General features: G+C 37.4%; 1 protein-coding gene across 1 annotated transcript in view; it reads left to right on the top strand.

The window, feature by feature from the left end:
* LOC130834045 (uncharacterized) overlaps window positions 1-19,346 on the top strand; it is a 491,328-nt gene that overhangs the window by 142,658 nt on the left and 329,324 nt on the right. Inside the window, 1 exon segment of the mRNA XM_057704144.1 lies at window positions 9,722-10,039. Within this exon segment, the coding sequence (XP_057560127.1) occupies window positions 9,722-10,039 (318 nt within the window).

The following is a 19,346-nucleotide window of genomic DNA, read 5'->3' as shown; positions in this document are numbered from 1 at the left end:
GTTGCCTGTACTTGAGGCATCACATCTAAAAAATCATTGCCAAGAACCATATCAAGGGGCTTTTTTTTTTTTTTTCCAAGGGGCTTTTTAATCTACATTTATTCTTAGGAGTTTTATGGTTTCAAGTCATAAGTGGATTTATGCCTTAAATGCATTTTGAGTTAATTTTTGTGAATGGTGTAATTAAGGTCGTTTCATTCTTTTGCATATAAACATCCAGTTTTCCAAGTACCATTTATTGAAAAGACTATCCCTTCCCCATGAACATTCTAGGCTCTCTTGTCAAACATTAGTTGAATGGGTTTATTTTTGGGCTCTCAGTTCTGTTCTATTTGCCTACATGTCTATTTTCATACCATTACCGTACTGTTTGATTACTGTAGCTATCCTCTTTCATTCTCAAAGATTGCTTTGGATGTTTGGTACTTTTGTGGATCCACACAAATTTTATGTTTTTTTATATTTACGTGCAAAATGCCATTGGGATTGCATTGAATCTATAGATGGCTTTGGGTAGTATGGACATTTCAACTATATTGAACCATCCTTATAGTTTTTAGTGTACAGATCTTTCACTTCTTTGGTTAAATTTACTCCTAAGTAATTGTTTTTGATGCAGTTTTTTGTTTGTTTTTTTTTTTTTGGCGCACAGGCTTAGTTGCTCCGTGGCATGTGGAATCTTCCCAGGGCAGGGCTCGAACCCGTGTCCCCTGCATTGGCAGGCAGATTCTTTACCACTGCGCCACCTAGGAAGTCCGATGCAGTTTTTTAAAATAATTTTATTTAATGATTTATTGGCTGTGTTGGGTCTTTGTTGCTGCATGCAGGCTTTCTCTAGCTGCGGTGAGCAGGGCTACTCTTTGTTGTGGTGCATGGGTTTCTCATTGCGGTGGCTTCTCTTGTTGTGGAGGATGGGCTCTAGGCACACCGGCTTCAGTAGGTCCACCATGAGGGCTCAATAGTTGTGGCTCACAGGCTCTAGAGCGCAGGCTCTGTAGTTTTGGCGCATGGACTTTGTTGCTCCATGGTATGTGGGATCTTCCTGGAGCAGGGATCGAACCCGTGTCCCCTGCATTGGCAGGTGGATTCTTAACCACTGTGCCACCAGGGAAGTCCCTTTGATGCAGTTTTAATGAGATTCTTTTCTTTTTTTTAAAGATATATTGACATACAATAAACTGCATAAAGTGTACAATTTGATATTTTTTCTTATTAGTAATATATATGGCAATCACGATCTATTTTCTTTTTTTCAGATTTTTCTTTGTTAGAGTATAGAAATGCAACTGATTTCTGTTTGTTGATTTCATCTCCTGTGACTTTCCTGAATTTGTTTATTAGTTCTAACATTTTTTTTTTTTGATGGAGTGTTAGGGTTTTCTGTATATAGTATTATGTCATTTGCAAGCAGAGAAAATTTACTTCTTTCTTTTTGATTTGGATGACCTTCTTCCTCCCTTCCTTCCCTCCTTCCTTCCTTCCTTCCTTTTCTTTTTCTTTCTTTTTTCTTTTTCTTTTCCTTCCTTCCTTCCTTCCTTCCTTCCTTCCTTCCTTCCTTCCTTCCTTCCTTTCTTTCTTCCTTCCTTTCTTTCTTTCCTTCTCAGGCTTGGACTTACAGTACTATGTGGAATGAGTGGTAAAAGTCGACATGCTTGTCTTGTTCCTGATCTTAGAGGAAAAGTTTTCAACTTTTCACCATTGTGTGTGATGTTAGCTATGTGCTTCTCATATATGGTCTATGTTTTGTTGAGGAATATTCTTTCTATATCCAATGTTTTTGAGAGTTTTTTTTTTAATTTAAGGATATTTTCTGTATCTATTGAGATGATCATATGATTTTTATCTTTGATTATATTAATGTGATGTATTTATTTATTTCCGTATGTTGAATCATCCTTGCATCCTAGGGATTAATGCCACTTGTTCACGGTGAATAATCCTTTTAATGTGGTGTTGAATTCAGTTGACTGATATTTTGTTGATAATTTTTGTGTTTATATTCATCAGGAACATTAGCCTGTAACTTTTCTTTCTTGTAGTATCCTATATAGTTTTGGTATCAGGTCAATGCTGGCCATACAACACTATTTTGGGAATGCTCTTTCTTCAATTTTTTGAGGAATTTAAGAAAGATAAGCATGATTTCTTTTTTAAATATTTGGTAGTGCTCATCAATAAAAAAAATCGTCCTGGACTTCTCTTTATTGGGAGGTTTAAAATTACTGATTCTATCTCTTTTCTCATGATTGAGCTATTTTGATTTATCAGTTTTTCATGATTCACTCTTGGTAGGTTGTATGTTTCTAGGAATTGGTCCATTTCTTCTTGGCTATTCAATTTTTTGACATATGATTGTTCACTGTAGTCTCTTATGATCCTTTTTATTCTATAGTGTCAGTTGCAATGTCTCCTCTTTCCTATCAAATTTTATTTATTCGAGTGTTCTCTTTCTTTTTTAATTAGTTTAGCTGAAGGTTTATCATTTATGTGTATATTTTAAAAGAACTAACTCTTAGTTTTATTAATTTCTCTATTGTTTTCCTTCTCTATCTCTGTCTTCCCTAATATTTGGTATTTCCTTCCTCTGCTAGCTTTAGGTTTAGTTTGTTCTTCTCTTCTAGTTCTTTGAAGTGTGATGTTAAGTTGCTTGAGATCTTTCTTTTTACTTAATGTATGCATTTATCACTATAAATTTCCCTCTTAGAACTGCTTTAGCTGCATTCAATAGGGTTGGTATGTGTGTTTCCACTTTTATTTGTGTCAAGATATTGTTATTTCCTTTTAAATTTCTTTTTTGATCTATTGGTTGTTTAGGACTGTGTGTTTTATTCTACATATTTAATTTGCCAGCTTTTTTCCTGTTGTTGATTTCTAGTTTCAAATAATTATGTTCAGAAAATATATTTGGCATTATTTCTATATTACTGAAGTTGTTGAGATATCTCAACATATTTGCTAACATATGATATTAGAAAATGTTTGATGTGTACTTGAGAAGAATGCTGCTGTTGGATGAAATAGTCTATGTCTGTTATGTCCATTTGGTTTATAATGTTTTTCAAATGCTGTTTCCTTATTTATTATCTGTCTGAATGATGTATCTGTTGATAATAAATTTTAGGTGCTGTTATATTTAGTGTCTATGTATTTATGATTATTACATTCTCATGATAATTTGCCCTCTTAATTACTATATAATGACCTTTGTTGTCTCTTGCTACTGTATTTGAATTAAAGTCTATTTTGTCTGATATAAGTATAGCTACCTCTTACCTTTTTTGGTTTCTACTTGGCATGAAATATCTTCTACCATCCCTTCACTTTTCGCCAGTGTGTCCTTAAAGCTGAAGTGAGTCTCTTGTAGGCAGCTATAGTTGGGCCTATTTTATTTATCCATCCAGGGAGTCTGTGTCTTTTGATAGAATTTGATCAGCAATTATTATTTCTTTTTCTTCTCTGATTGCAGTGGCTAGGACTTCCAAAACTATGTTGAATAATAGTGGTGAGAGTGGACACTCTTGTCTTGTTCCTCATCTTAGAGAAAATGCTTTCAGTTTTTCACCATTGAGAATTATGTTTGCTATGCATGTGTCATATATGGCCTTTATTATGTTGAGTTAGGTTTCCTCTATGGCCACTTTCTAGAGAGCTTTTTTTTTTTTATCATAAATGGGTGTTGAATTTTGTCGAAAGCTTTTTCTGCATCTATGGAGATGATTATATAGTTTTTATTCTTCAATTTTTTAATATGGTGTATCACATTGATTGATTTGCATATATTGAAGAATCCTTGCATCCCTGGGATAAATCCCACTTGATCATGATGTATGATCCTTTTAAATGTGTCATTGGATTCTGTTTGCTAGTATTTTGTTGAGGATTTTTGCATCTATGTTCATCAGTGATATTGGCCTGTAGCTTTCTTTTTTTGTGATATATTTGTCTGGTTTTGATATCAGGTGATGGTGGCCTAATAAAATGAGCTTGGGAATATTCCTCCCTCTGCAATTTTTTGGAAGAGTTCAAGAAGGATAGGTGTTGGCTCTTCTCTAAATGTTTGATAGAATTCACCTGTGAAGCCATCTGGTCCTGGACTTTTTTTGTTGAAAGATTTTTAATCACAGTTTCAATTTCATTTCTTGTGATTGGTCATTTGTATTTTCTGTTTCTTCCTAGTTCAGTCTTGGAAGGTTGTACCTAAGGATTTGTCCATTTTTTCCAGGTTGTCCATTTTACTAGCATATAGTTGTTTCTAGTAGTCTTTTGTAATCTTTTGTATTTCTGTGGTGTCAGTTGTAACGTCTCTTTTTTCATTTCTAATTTTATTGATTTGGGTCCTCTCCCTTTTTTTCTTGGTGATTCTGGCTAAAGGTTTTTCAACTTTGTTTATCTTCTTAAAGAGCCAGCTTATAGTTTCATTCATCTTTCCTATAGTTTTCTTCATTTCTATTTCATTTATTTCTGCTCTGATCTTTATGATTTCCTTCCTTCTACTAACTTTGGGTTTTCTTTGTTCTTCTTTCTCTAGTTGCTTTAGGTATAAAGTTAGGTTGTTTGTTGGAGATTTTTCTTGTTTCTTGAGGTAGGATTGTATTGATATAAATTTCCCTCTTAGAACTGCTTTTGCTGCATCCCATGGGTTTTGGGTCGTTGTCTCTTCACTGTCATTTGTTTCTAGGTACTTTTTATTTCCTCTCTGATTTCTTCAGTGATCCATTGGTTATTTAGTAGCATATTGTTTAGCCTCCATGTGTTTGTGTTTTTACAGTTTTTTTTTCTCTGATTGATTTCTAATCTCAGAGTGTTGTGGTCAGAAAAGATGCTTGGTATGACTTCAATTTTCTTAAATTTACCAAGGCTTGATTTGTGACCCAAGATGTGATCTATCCTGGAGAATGCTCTGTGTGCACTTGAAAAGAAAGTGTATTCTGCTGCTTCTAGATGGAATGTTCTATAAATATCAATTAAGTCTATTTGGTCTAATGTGTCATTTAAGGTTTGTGTTTCATTAATACTTTTCTGTCTGGATGATCTGTCCATTGGTGTCAGTGGGATGTTAAAATCCCCCACTATTATTGTGTTACCGTTGATTTCCCATTTTATGGCTGTTAGCATTTGCTTTATGTATTGAGGTGCTCCTATGTTGGGTGCATAAATATTTATAATTGTTATATCTTCTTCTTGGATTGATCCCTTGATCATTATGTAGTATCCTTCCTTGTCTCTTGTAATGGTCTTTATTTTAAAGTCTATTTTGTGTGATATGAGTAGTGCTACTCCAGCTTTCTTTTGACTTCCCTTTGCATGGAATATCTTTTTCCATCTCCTCACATTCAGTCTGTATGCATCCCTATGTCTGAAGTGGGTCTCTTGTAGACAGCATACATACAGGTCTTGTTTCTGTATCCATTCAGCCAGTCTGTGTCTTTTTTTTTTTTTTTATATTATTTCGCCATCTGGCATATGGGATCTTTTTTTTTAATTAATTAATTAATTAATTAATTAATTAATTTTATTGGCTCTGTTGGGTCTTTTTTGCTGTGTGCAGGCTTTCTTTTTTTAGTTGTGTTGAGTGGGGGCTACTCTTCATTGTGGTGTGTGGGCTCCTCATTGCAGTGGCTTCTCTTGTTGTGGAGCACGGGCTCTAGGCGTGTGGGCTTCAGTAGGTGCAGCACATGGGCTCAATAGTTGTGCCTCACGGGGCTCTAAAGCGCAGGCTCAATAGTTGTGGTGCATGGGCTTAGTTGCTCTGCGGCATGTGGGGTCTTCCTGGAGCAGGGATCGAACCCGTGTTCCCTGCATTGGCAGGCAGATTCTCAACCACTGCGCCACCTAGGAAGCCCCCAGTCTGTGTCTTTTAATTGGAGCATTTAATCCATTTACATTCAAGATAATTATTGATATGTATGTTCCTATTACCATTTTCTTAATTGTGTTGGCTTTGTTTTTGTAGATGTTTTTCTTCTCTTGTGTTGCCTGCCTAGAGAAGTTCCTTTAGTGTTTGTTGTAAGGCTGGTTTGGTGGTGCTGAATTCTCTTAGCTGTTGCTTGTCTGTAAAGCTTTTGATTTCTCTGTCAAATCTGAATGACGTCCTTGCTGGGTAGATTATTCTTGGTTGTAGATTTTTCTTTTTCATCACTTTAAAAATGTCCTGCCACTCCGTACTGGCCTGCAGAGTTTCTGCTGAATAATCAGCTGATAACCTTATGGGGATTCCCTTGTATGTTACTTGTTGCTTTTCCTTTTTTTCTTTTAATATTTTTTCTTTGTGTTTAATTTTTGTTAGTTTGATTACTATGTGTCTCAGCATGTTTCTCCTTGTGTTTATTCTGTATGGGATTCTCTGTGCTTCCTGGAATTGGGTGACTATTTCATTTCCCATGTTAGGAAAGTTTTCAACTCTAATCTCTTCAAATATTTTCTCAGACCCTTTATCTTTCTCTTCTTCTTCTGGGTCCCCCATAATGTGAATGTTGGTGTGTTCAGTGTTGTCCCAGAGGTCTCTGAGACTGTCCTCACTTCTTTTTCATTCTTTTTTCTTTATTCTATTCTGTGGCAGTTATTTCCACCATTCTATTTTCCAGCTCACTTATCTGTTCTTTGCCTCAGTTATTCTGCTATTGACTCCTTCTATTGTATTTTTCATTTCAGTTATTGCATTGTTTATCACTGTTTGTTTGTTGTTTAGTTCTTCTAGGTCCTTGTTAAACATTTCTTGTATCTTGTTGATCTGTGCCTCCATTCTATTTCTGTGATCTTGGATCATCTTTACTCTTATTACTCTGATTTATTCTTCAGGTAGCTTGCTACTCCTTTTCATTTATTTGGTCTTGTAAGCTTTTATCTTGCTCCTTCATCTGCAACATATTTCTCTGTGTTCTCATTTTGTCTGACTTTCTAAGTTTGTGGCCTCCTTTCTGCAGACTGAAGGGTCATAGTTCCTCTTGCTTCTGGTGTCTGCCCCTTTGTAGGTGAGAGTGGTCCAGGGGCTTATGCAAGCTTCCTGGTGAGAGGAGCTGAGTCTTATCCCTCTGATGTGAAGGGCCATGCCAGGGGGTGTGTTTGGGGGTGTTTGTGAGCTTAGTATGACTTTAGGCAGCTTGTCTGCTGATGGGTGTGGCTATGTTCCTGTCTTGCTGGTTGTTCGGCATGAAGCATCCAACACTGGAGCCTGAAGGAAGTTGGGTGGAGCTGGGTCTTAGTGTTGAGATGGAGCTCTCTGGGAGAGGTGACACTGATTAATAGTCCCTGGGGCTGGAAATTCTCTAGTGGCCCAGCATCCTGGACTTGGTGCTCCCACCCCAGAGGCCCAGGCCTGACCCCTTCAGCTCCCCACCAGGGGTGCTTGTCCCTTCCCTTTTCTTCTTTTCTTTTTTTTCTTTCTTTTATCCTACATGGTTGTGTGGGGATTTTTCTTGTCCTTTTAGGAGTCCAAGGTCTTCTGCTAGTATTCAGAAAGTGCTCTGTGACAGTTATTCCATTTGTAGATGTATTCCTGATGTACTTGTGAGGAGAGGCTAATTCTACATTCCCCTATTCTGCCATCTTGACTGCTCCCTTTGGTGCGATTTTAAAAGGGATTGTTTTTTTAATTTACTTTTCTGATATTTCATTGTTAGTGTAAAGAAATGCAACTGATTTCTGTAGGTTAATCTTGTATTCTGCTAACTTGCTGATGTTGTTTATCAGTTCTAGTAGTTTTTGTGTGGAGTCTTTAGGGTTTTCTATATACAGTATCAAGATCCTATTTCAATCCTTTACTCTCACCTCAGTCTCAATGTCAGACTTCTAAAAAATCTCTGAGTAAACATCACAGGGTGTCTCCCTCCTGCTGCTGTCTCCTTTACCTCCTCTCCATTTATCTTTATTTCCTTCCTAGAATGAACCTCCGCAGTTCTATGGACTTAACTGTGTCTCTCCAAAATGCATATTTTGAAGCCCTAGACTTCGGTGTGATTGCATTTGGAGATAGGTTCTTTAGGAGGTAATTAAGGTTAAATAAGGCCGTAAGGAAATTAAGGTTAAATAAGGCCATAAGGATGTGGCCCTAATCCAATAGGTGACATTATAAGAAGAGGAAGAAACAGATTTCCCTCCCTCTCTCCCTGTGTATATGTCCTGAGGAAAGGCCAGGTGAGCACACAGTGAGGTAGCACTGGCCTACAAGCCAAGAGAAGAGGTCTGAGAATGAACACTGCCTTGCCAGCACCTTGATCTTGGACTTAGCAGCCTCCAAGACTGTGATAAGATAAATAAATATCTGTTGTTCAACCAGCCAGTCTGTGGTATTTTGTGGTGGCCGCCTGCCTGAGCTGACTAACACACCAGGACTCTTTTCCAGCTCAGCATTTCCCCAGATGTTTCCCTCTTTGAGCACCACTTCTGTTTTCCAGAGTGAAAGCATGTGGGCCTGGGCGTAGACCTGAGCTGTGTGCATGGTACCCCATAAGCACGTCTTGTAAGATTACAAGAAAAAGTCTCATTTTCTGACCTGAATTCAAAGCTAATGGAGATAATTCTAGGTTTCAGGAAACTCACTTCTCAGTTCCTTATAGGCAAGTAGGAGCCTAGGACACTGGATGAGAGACTGATGTGACAGAGAGGTGGTTTGGGTCCAAGTTCCAGGTGGGACCAGGCAGAAGAACTGGTCACACAGGAAGAAGTCTCATCTGGATGAAGCAATTAAGGCACTCATATAAATATCCAGTTTGTTCACTCCACTGTTCTCTGACACTGGAGGAAAACACTACATTAGTTATATGTTACTGTGCATCCAATTGCCACCAAACTAGGCAGCTTAAGTCAACAAACACCTAGTATTTCACAGTCTCTGTGGGTCAGGAATTGGCATGGCTTACCTGGATCCTCTGATTGATGATCTCTCACAAGGCTACAATCATCGGAAAGTTCAACCCGGGTGAGTATCCTTCAAACTTCCTCACCTGGATGTTGGCAGCATTCAGACCTTGTTGGACAATTTAACTGAGGACCTCAGTCCCTTGCTGGCTGTTGGCTAGAGGCCTCCCTCAGCTCCTTGTCATGAGGGTCTCTCCATACACAGCTCACAACCTGGCAGCTGGCTTCCTCAGAGCAAGAGAGCAAGAGAGATCACAAGGGGGAAACCACAGTCATCTTGAAACCTAAGTGACATCTCATCACTTTTGCCAAATTCCATTTGTTAGATGCATGTTACTGGATAGATTCAAGTGTGGGGATTACACAAGGACATGAACACCAGGTGGCAGGAATAATTGGGACATTGTAGTGTCTGCTTACCATAGTCCTCTGTTCCTAAGCTAGATGAGAGTATTGCCTGTGAGACAGAGAAGGAGAGGGAATATTCCACCCTGCATCATGGGCCAAGAACTGTAACTGAGATGGGGAAAATGGGCCTCTAGTAGCCTTGGGCACATCTACAGGGAAGGCAGCATTCAGAGTTCTCTGAAGGCCTCTCTTGGTGGTGTCCCTGGAGGTGGGTTCTACAGGCTTGTGAGAAATACCTGGGTGCCTCCCTTCCCAGCTCCCCATTCAGTGAAGCCACATTGGGAGCTTAGGATTGGCCATGGTGGGAATATTTACACCAGAGAAATGAACAAATGCTATACATCAGGGATTTTTTTCCCTTCAAGAGCTCATTTTTTAATATTTACCAGCACACCACTGCAAGGTCTCCTAAAATCTCTCTTGCATCACATGTTCTATGTCTGTGTCTCTCTTGCAGCTCTGGAGCTGAGACTGAAGGATGGAGGCCACCGCTGTGAGGGGAGAGTGGAAGTGAAGCACCAAGGAGAATGGAGCACAGTCAATTCTGACTTTTGGGTCTTCGAGGCCACAGCCGTGGTGTGCAGACAGCTGAAGTGTGGAGTTGCTGTTGATGCTCCCCAAGGGGCTTCTTTTGGACCAATGGTTGGCCCCATCTGGCTTTACAATCTTTTTTGTGAAGGGACGGAGGCAACTCTCGATGACTGTAATTATTCTCAGTTTGAATTGCATAATGAGAGCATTTCCCATGACCAGGATGTTGGAGCAGTCTGCTCAAGTAAGTCTTGTCTGCTCTGAGAGGGGATTCCCAGCAGGAAAAGCCTCAGTCTCAGACCCAGAATAAATATGAGTATGTATCACAGCCTTTTAAAAATACTTGGGTGAAGACTCCAGTCACACAGTGATTCCTAGAGCATTAGGTGCTCAAGGGAGCAGAAAGTCTTGCTTGGCCCTGGACTTAAAGGCTCCAGACCTGTTGATCACAGGGCCCTTCAGGTCTCTGTGGTGTATCATAAGAGGCAGGGAGGTGAGGTGAAATATTTCACACAGGTACAACTACTGTATTCGACTTCTATGAGTTCGTTTCATCATGGTCGCTGTTTTGTATTCTTTTATGAGATGGTCAGCCAGGTGCAGCCAAAAGAGGAAGCACAGGAGAGGGGCAGGGAAACAAAGTTCATATATTCACTGCTCCTAGAGAGACAGAGTCACCACACACCATAAGGGGGCCACATGGGGAGGTACCAAGGGAGCAGGCTCAATCAAGCGTGAGGATCCAAAAGAGGGAGTGAAGACTCATGAACAGGTTATAATATTGTAGGTCAGGCTATAGTTACACAAGGAAAAGGTGTGAGCGGATTTCACTGGAGTATTTGAATGTCAGTAAGTCACAGTCAGGGTAGGCAAGAAGGGGGATTTGTGGCAGGGGCTAGTCTTATCACATTGGTACACCTGCTTACCTGGGTGGGATGTTCACATCCTATTTGGGAGAATATTGAGGGAGCAGGAAATTATGAAATTTTGAAATTTACAATATGGTGGCTGGAGCAAAGCAAGTACAGAGAACCTGAAGTGGCTCATAAGAAGTGCTCAGTGCTGTCTAAATGTATTTGACCTGTTGCAAGGTGGATCCATTAAAGACAGCGCTGAAACTAGGGTGTAAGTGGATGGTCACAGTATCTGCTAGAGATGTCTCCAGTTGCTATCACAATGGTGGATGAGATGCCCAAGACATTAATCCCATCAGAACAGCTGGACTGGAGGAAGATATTATCAGATATCACAGTGAATTCCCCAAGGTAAGTGGTTGAGTCTTAGCAAAGGGTCATCCCACCTGCTGGGAAGGTGGGAGAAGGGCAGCCCTGAGAACATCTGCAGTAGGTCCCTAGCAGCCATAGCTAATCAGCTTTTTTGTGTTATGCTGAGGAAGATCATTAAAAAAGTGATCTTTTCCAATCTCACCTTCAGCAGATCTGTGATGATACTAGTTGAGGCTCCTAAGAAAACAATTTTTTTTCCTTTCTTAAAACTACTTTATTGAGGCATGACTGACATACAAGAAGTTGTACGTAGCTAATACTTACAACTTGATGAATTTGGAGATAAGTAAACATGTGTGAAACCATTACCACAATCTATGCCACAAACCTATTCATCTCCTCAAAAGTTTTCTTCCATCCTCTTTATTATTACTATTAAAATAATTATTTTCATGGGGCATTTGAGTTTCAGTTAGGAATTTTTGTTTTAAGAAAACCTGTTTTGTAGCATTGCAAGTTAGATTCGTTATTGTCATGATGTCCTAATCATGATTTCAACTGCAGATAATCTTGTGGAAACCCTACAGCAGGTTCTGCCTTATTTTGATAAATCAGCATTTGAGTCAAAATGGAGTGCATGATGTTGGAACTTTATATGATATTGGAGCTTCTAATGTTATCATTTTAAGAAAATTGATGTCTTGATATTAATTCCAGTTAGCATACACTTTAAAATACAGAGACTTTGAGAGTGTTCTGACATTTAAACATTGATTGTGGTCTCTACTCCTTGACTCCCATTGCTATAATTTAGGCTCTCACATTTTTATGAAGTGTTCCAGTTATCTCCTACTAATCTCTTTGTCACTAGTTTCCTCCCACTGGTTTGTCTTTTCTGTATTTTCAGATGTTTTAGTGATGTGAAGGTAAGTCAAGGTGGTGATGCAGCAGAAATAAGTATAGAATAGCACATCTCTTCAATTTTCTAATTGACATCGAACTCTTGGAATTTCTTCCTCTCCATCTTAGGGCTGGAGTACGGGAGAGAAATTTCAGCTTCTTTAGTGAATTGTTGGAAGTGATAAACTCTGTTTAGGAGAAATCCAGTGGTAGAAACAATGACCTGAGAAGACTGAGGAGCTTGTGTGAAATAAGGAGGAGATTTCAGGGGGTTCAGGAGAAAGATTTGGGAAGGGCTTCACAAATCAAGAAGGACTGCGGTACTGAAGTCCAAAATGGTGAGGGGCTGAAGATGCAAGGACCACAGGAGGGGAGGCTGGGATCAAGATCCACATCACCTTGTACATTCACTACGGCTTCTGGGTTACACTTCCTTCCTGCTCTCATTCCTTCCCGCCCTCTCTTCCTTTATCTTGATGTGGGAGTCATTTCTGAGCTCTGTGGGAGAGCTGGCATTTAAAGGTTGCTACTTTGTGGTAACGGTTTCACAAATGTATACTTATCTCCAAACTCATAAAGTTGAAAATATTAATTATGTACAACTTCTTGGATGTCAGATGATTTTCTTCAGTTTGTATTTGCTTTGTATAATTGATTTCTGTTCTCAATTTTTGTTCTTCTTTTTTGGTTATGATTTGCTGTTATTTTTGTAGATTCTTGGAATGAAATCTTAGATCACTTCATTCAGTTTTTATTTTTATCCTCATGTAGGCATCAAGGAAGTACCAGTGTTCTAAATTTTCTTCTAAGCACCACTTTAGTTTAGACCCACTAATTTTGATACTACATTATTTCTTTTGTATTTTATCATCATAAAGTATTTCTTCTTTTTCTCTGAATATATTCTGTTCCCTTATACTCTTACTTTGTATGATATTAATGAAGATACTACAGCTTTCTCTGATTAGTGTGTGCATGGTATATAATTTTTTACCTCTTTAATATGTTTCTGTGTTATATTTAAACACACATATATTTGTAGAGAGTATACGGTCTTATCCATATGCTTTTATCCAGTCTGAATGTTGTGCTTTTATTTGGAGTATTTAAATTACTTACATTTAATATAATTATTGATATAGTTGGGTTTAAGTGTGTTCTGTTTTCTTTGTTCCTATTTTAATCTCTAATTGAATTTTTTTATTATTCTATTTTATTTAGTCTATTGGCTTATTAGCCATATCACCCTTTTAGGAGTTTGACATAATAGTGAGCTATCACTCTTTAATCACATTTTACCTTGTAATGATATTTTATCACTAACATGTAATATCAGGCCTTACTGTAATATATACATCCATTTTCCTGTTCTTGTCCTTTGAGCTACTGTTGTCATACATTTTACTTATATTATGAATCTTATACTATATTGTTGTTATTTTTGTCTTAAATATTCTATTATTTCAAAAATTAGAGATAGTTTCTTTTTACATTTATACACAGAATCACCATTTAGCACAATCCATATAGCTTTGGGTAGATCCAAGTTTTCATCTGTTACCATTTCCCTTTAGCTGGAAGACCTTCCTGTAACATTTTTTTTTGTAGTGTATTTCTGATGGCCTCAAATTCTTTCATCTTTTATTTGTCTGGAATCATTTAAATTTTCATTCAGTTTTGACAAGTATTTTCATAGGTGACTGAATTCTAGGTTAACACCCATCCCTGCCCCCCACCCCCCCCAGCCCCGGTACTTTAATTATGTTTTTACTTTCTCATGGGACTTGCATTGCCTCCAAGCCAAATGCAGGACTATTTGTCTTTGTTACCCTATATATTATGTGTCAAATTTTCCTGGCTACTTTTAAGACATTTAAAAAAATTTATCCAGTTTTCCTAATATGATTTATTGAAAAGACTATCCTTTCCCCACTGAGTATTCTTGGCTCCCTTGTCAAGCATTAGTTGACAGTATGTACATGGGTTAATTTTTGGGCTCACAGTTGTGTTCTACTGGTCTACTGTCTATTTTCATATCATTATCATACTGTTTGATTACTGTATCCATGTAGTGTATATGTTTTCTCTTTTTTCTCAAAGATTGCTTTGGCTATTTGGTACTTTTGTGGATCCACACACATTTCAGGATTGTTTCTTTTATTTCTGTGAAAAATGCCATTGGAATTGCATTGATTCTATAGATGGCTTTGGGTAGTATGAACATTTTAAAAATAATAATTCTTCCAATTCATGAATATGGGATAGCTTTTCCTTTATTTGTGTATTATTCAATTTCTTTTATCAGTCATAGTTTTTAGTGTACAGATCTTTCACATCTTTGGTTAAATGTTCTCTTAACTGTTTTATTGTTTTTGATACAATTTTAATGAGATCATTTTCTTTAATATTTTAAAGATATTTCCTTGTTAGTGTATAGAAATGCAAAAGATTACTGACTATTGATTTTGTCTCCTGTGACTTTCCTGAATTCATTTATTGGTTCTAACAGTGTGTGTTTTTTTGTTTTTTGTTTCCCTGTGGAGAGTTAGGATTTTCTATTCATAGTGTCATGTCTTTTGCAAACAGAGACAATTTTACTTCTTTCTTTCTAACTCAGATTCCTATTATTTCTTTTTTGATTAATTGCTCTGGCTGGGACTTCCAGTGGAATAAGAGTGGGAAAAGAGTGGTAAAAGTAGATTGTTCCTGATCTTAGAGGAAAAGCTTTCAGCCTTTCACCATTGAGTGCAATATTAGCTATGGGATTCTCATATAGGGTCTATATTGAAGAATGTTCCTTCTGTATCCAATTTTTTGAGAGATTTTTAAAGTTTAAGGATATTGAATTTTGACAAACACTTTTTCTGCATCTATTGAGATGATTGCATGATTTTTATATTTCATTCTATTAATACGATGTATTGCATTTATTGATTTGTATATTTTAAACCATCCTTGTATCCTAGGGTGATACATTAGGATACACTTTATCATGGTGTATAATCCTTTTAGTGTGTTGTTGAATTCAGTTGGCTAATATTTTGTTGGGAATTTTTGTATTTATATACTTCAGGGACATTAGCCTGTAACTTTCTTTTCTTGTAGTGTCCTATATAGCTTTGGTATCAGGATAATTCTGCTCCTTCTTTATTTGTTTTTTTTTTTTTTTTTGAAGAGTTTAAGGATAGGGGATATTTCTTCTCTTAATATTTGGTAGAATTTATCAATGAAAAAAATTGATCCTGGCCTTTTCTTTGTTGAGAGGTTAATTACTGACTCAATCTCTCTACTCACGATTGATTTATTTCAATTTATCGATTTCTCATGATTCATTCTTGGTAGGTTGTATGTTTCTAGGAATTGATACATTTCCTCTAGGTTATCCAATTTGTTGGCATATAAGTGTTCATTGTAGTCTCTTATGATCCTTTTCCTTCTATAGCATCAGTAGTGATGTCTCCTCCTTCCTGTCTAATTTTATTTATTCAAGTCTTCTCTTTCTTTTTCAGTTACTTTTGCTGAAGGTTTGTCATTTTTGTTTATCATTTCAAAGAACTAACTCTTAGTTTTGTTAATCTGTTCTATTGTTTTCCTATTCTCCATTTGTTTCTGCTCTAATATTTGTTATTTCCTTCCTCTGCTAACTTTAGGTTTAGTTTGTTCTTCTTTTCTAGTTCTTTGAAATGTGATATTAAGTTGTTTATTTGAGATCTTTCTTTCTTCTCAATGCATGCATTTATCACTATAAATTTCTGTCTTAGAACTGCTTTTGCTATATTCCATAGTGTCGGTATGTGCGATTCCACTTTTGGTTGCATCCAGATATTTCTTAATTTCCCTTGTGGTTTTTTTTTTTTTGACTCATTGGTTGTTTAGGATTTTATGTTTTATTTCCACATATTTGTGAATTAGCCAGCTTTCTTCCTGTTGTTGACTTCTAGTTTCAAATCATTGTGGTCAGAAAATATTCTTGACATTATTTCTATATTCTTGAATTTTTTGAGACTTGTTTTGTGGCTTAGCATATGAGCTTAGAACACATTCTATGTATACTTGAGAAGAATGTGTATTCTGCTGCTTTTGGATGAATTGTTTTATATATGTATGTTATGTCCATTTGGTTAATAATTTTGTTCCAATCTTCCATTTCCTTATTGATTCTCTGGACAATGTATCCACTGATTTTTATATATTTAGGTGCTCTGATGTTATGTGCTTATATATTTATGATTATTACATTCTCATGGTAAATTGATCCCTTCATTATTATATAATAACCTTCTTTGTCTCTTGCTACAGTATTTGATTCAAAGTCTATCTTGTCTGATATAAGTGTAGCTACCTCTGCTCTTTTTTGGTTTCCACTTGCCATGGAATTTCTTTTCCCATCCCTTCACTTTGAGCCTATGTGTGTCCTAAAAGCTGAAGTGAGTTTCTTGTAGGCAACTATACTTGGGTCTTGTTTTATTAATCCATGCAGTTAGTCTCTGTCTTTTGATTAAAGAATTCAATCCACTAACCTTTAAAGTAATTATTGATAGGTAGAACTCGTTAATGCCACCTAATTAATTGTTTTCTGGCTGTTTTGTAGTTCCCTTGCTCTTGTCTTCCACTCTTGCTGTCTTTCTTTATGAACTGATGATTTTCCACAGTGTATGCTTTGCCTCCCTTCTTTTTATCTTTTGTGACTCTATTGTAGGCTTTTGCTTTGTAGTTAACATTAGTTTCTCATGAAACATAAATATATGTATGGTTAGGTGCCATAAAGTGAGGGGCCTCTGTGTATATCCCCTGCCCAACCTGGCCCTGCCTCATCCTTACCTTATGTGCATGTTCGCCTTCTCCTCCTAAGCTGAAAGTTTAATCAATAACTACCTGCATGATAAGCCCACCCCTCAGCTAATGATTGTTCTGGCCCTTGGACCAGAACCACTCCAGGATGTTTGGTCACCAAAAGGAAAAAGCTGTGCTTGCAATGGTTGCTAACCCAAAGAGCTGTGAGGGGATGCATCACAGAAGTCCCTCTAGCAATATCCAGAAGCCCTTCTGATATCATGCCCCCATAACAAATAGCCTCCTCCTCCCCATTATAGTGAAGACTGCTGCCCTGCCCTGCGTGCCATTGGTGATTGACCTTGGCCTGGGACTTGTAAGATTCCCTGTCCTATAAATCATTCATGTCTCTGTCGCTGACTCTGGATTCTTTCTTTGTTCTAGTGACAGGACAATTTCAATGACTGCAGGTCTGTGAGGTGCAGCCCAACAATATGGCAGTATATTTTATGCTGTTACTATTTAATTTGGTTGCATACAAAACCCTACCCTTTTAGTCCTCCCCCTCTACATTTCATGCGTTTGATATCACAGTTTACCTATTTTTGTATTGTATTCATTAATAATTGTTGTACTTGTATCTATTTTGAATACTTTTGTCCTTTTTACTCAAGTGAGGTAGTTAACACACCACCATATTATGGTATTAGGGGATTCTGAATCTGGCTATATACTTACCTTTATCCATACCTAGTGTGTGATATATTTATGTATATTTCATGTTACTAACTAGCTTCCTTTCATTTCAGCCTGAAGAACTCCTGTCAGTATTTTATGTAAGTAGGTCTAGTGGTAATAATCTCCTTCAACTTCTGTTTGTTAGGGAAAGTGTTTATTTCTCCATTATTTCTGAAGGACAGTTTTGTGGGGTAAAGTATTCTTGGTTGGTGGTTTCTTTCTTTTGGCACTTTGAATAAATGATTTCATTCTCTCATGGCCTGCAAGGTTTCTTTTGAAAAATCTGCCAATAGCCTTGTGGGACTTCCTTTGTATGAGAGAAATGTTTTCTTGTTTTGCTACTTTTAAAATTCTCTGTCTTTGGTTTTAGACAGTTTTTTTTATAATTTGTTTTGGATTGAAATTTTGGGGTGACCTATTAGCTTCATGAACTTAGATGTCTAAATTTTCCCCCAGGTTTAGGAATTGCTCATCCATTATTATTATTTTTTTTAAATTTATTGGCTGCATTGGGTCTCCATTGTTGCGTGCAGGCTTTCTGTAGTTGTGGAGAGCAGGGGTGACTCTTCATTATGGTACATGGGCTTCTCATTGCAGTGGCTTCTCTTATTGCGGAGCATGGGCTCTAGAGCACAGGCTCAGTACTTGTGGCACACGGGCTTAGTTGCTTCATGGAATGTGGGATCTTCCCAGACCAGGCTTCGAACCCATGTCCCCTGCATTGGCAGGCAGATTCTCAACCACTGTGCCACCAGGGAAGCCCATGCATTATTTTTTAAAATAAGTTTACTATCCCTTTCCCCCTCACTTTTCTGGGACTCCATGATGCATACCTTGTTTCACTTGATGTTGTCCATATTTCCCACATGTTTTCTTTATTCTTTTCATTCTTTTTTTTTTTTTCACTCCTCTGTTTGGATAATTTCAACTGATATTGCTTCTAAGTCATTGATTTTTTCTTCTGTTTGGTCAACTCTGTTGTTGAAGCCCTGCATTGAATTCTTCAGTTCATTTATTGGATTGTTTAGCTCCAAAGTTTCAGGTTAAATCTTTTAAAAAATGTTTTCTATCTCTTTGTATCTCACTGAATTTTCACATTCCCTTCAGATTTGGCCCAATTTTCCCTTTCTATTTTATTGGATCTTTAATGCTTTTAAGATAATTTTTAGTAAATTAATTCTACATCTTAATTATTTTCAGCAAAAGAGATATCCTCAATAACCAAGCCTACCATTACTAAAAAAATTGCATGGAACTTTTCACAGTAATGAAATCATCTACTTGTTTGTGTCATGAAGTAGATAAAAACTACATGAAGACAAGGGCATCATCTTCTTATTGTCTGCATTTACAGCACTTACACTCTCTTTCCATAGATAATTGTAGTATTAATAAAAGTAGCTTTAGATAATTGCAGTATTAATAAAAGTAGCTTCTGTGTGCTTTCAGGTTCCTATTTAATCCTTTAATCTCACCTCAATGTCGGACTTCTAAAAAATCTCTGACTAAACATCATAGGATGTCTCCCTCCTTCTACTGTCTCCTTTACCTCCTTACCATTTATCTTCATTTCCTTCCCAGAATGAACCTTCTCAGGTCTCTGGTCTGAACTGTGTCCATCTAAAATTCATATGTTGATGCTCTGGCCCCCACTGTGACAGCATTTGGAGATAGGGCCTTTAAAAGACAATTAAAGTTAAATAAGGCCAGAAGGATCTGATCCTAATCTAGTAGGTGGCATTATAAGAAAAGGAAGAGACAGATCTCCCTGCCTCTCTCCCTGTGCACATGTTCTGAGGCAAGGCCAGATGAGTACACAGTGAAATAGCAGTGGCCTGCAAGCCAAGAGAAGAGGTCTCAGAATGAACACTGTCTTGCCAGCACCTTAGAATCTTGGATTTACCAGCATCCAAA

Source organism: Hippopotamus amphibius, chromosome 12 (assembly GCF_030028045.1).
Source record: "Hippopotamus amphibius kiboko isolate mHipAmp2 chromosome 12, mHipAmp2.hap2, whole genome shotgun sequence".
In the NCBI taxonomy this organism is placed as follows: Eukaryota; Metazoa; Chordata; class Mammalia; order Artiodactyla; family Hippopotamidae; genus Hippopotamus; species Hippopotamus amphibius.
Note: the sequence above shows the minus strand (reverse complement) of the source record. Positions and strands in the feature narration are given on the sequence as shown.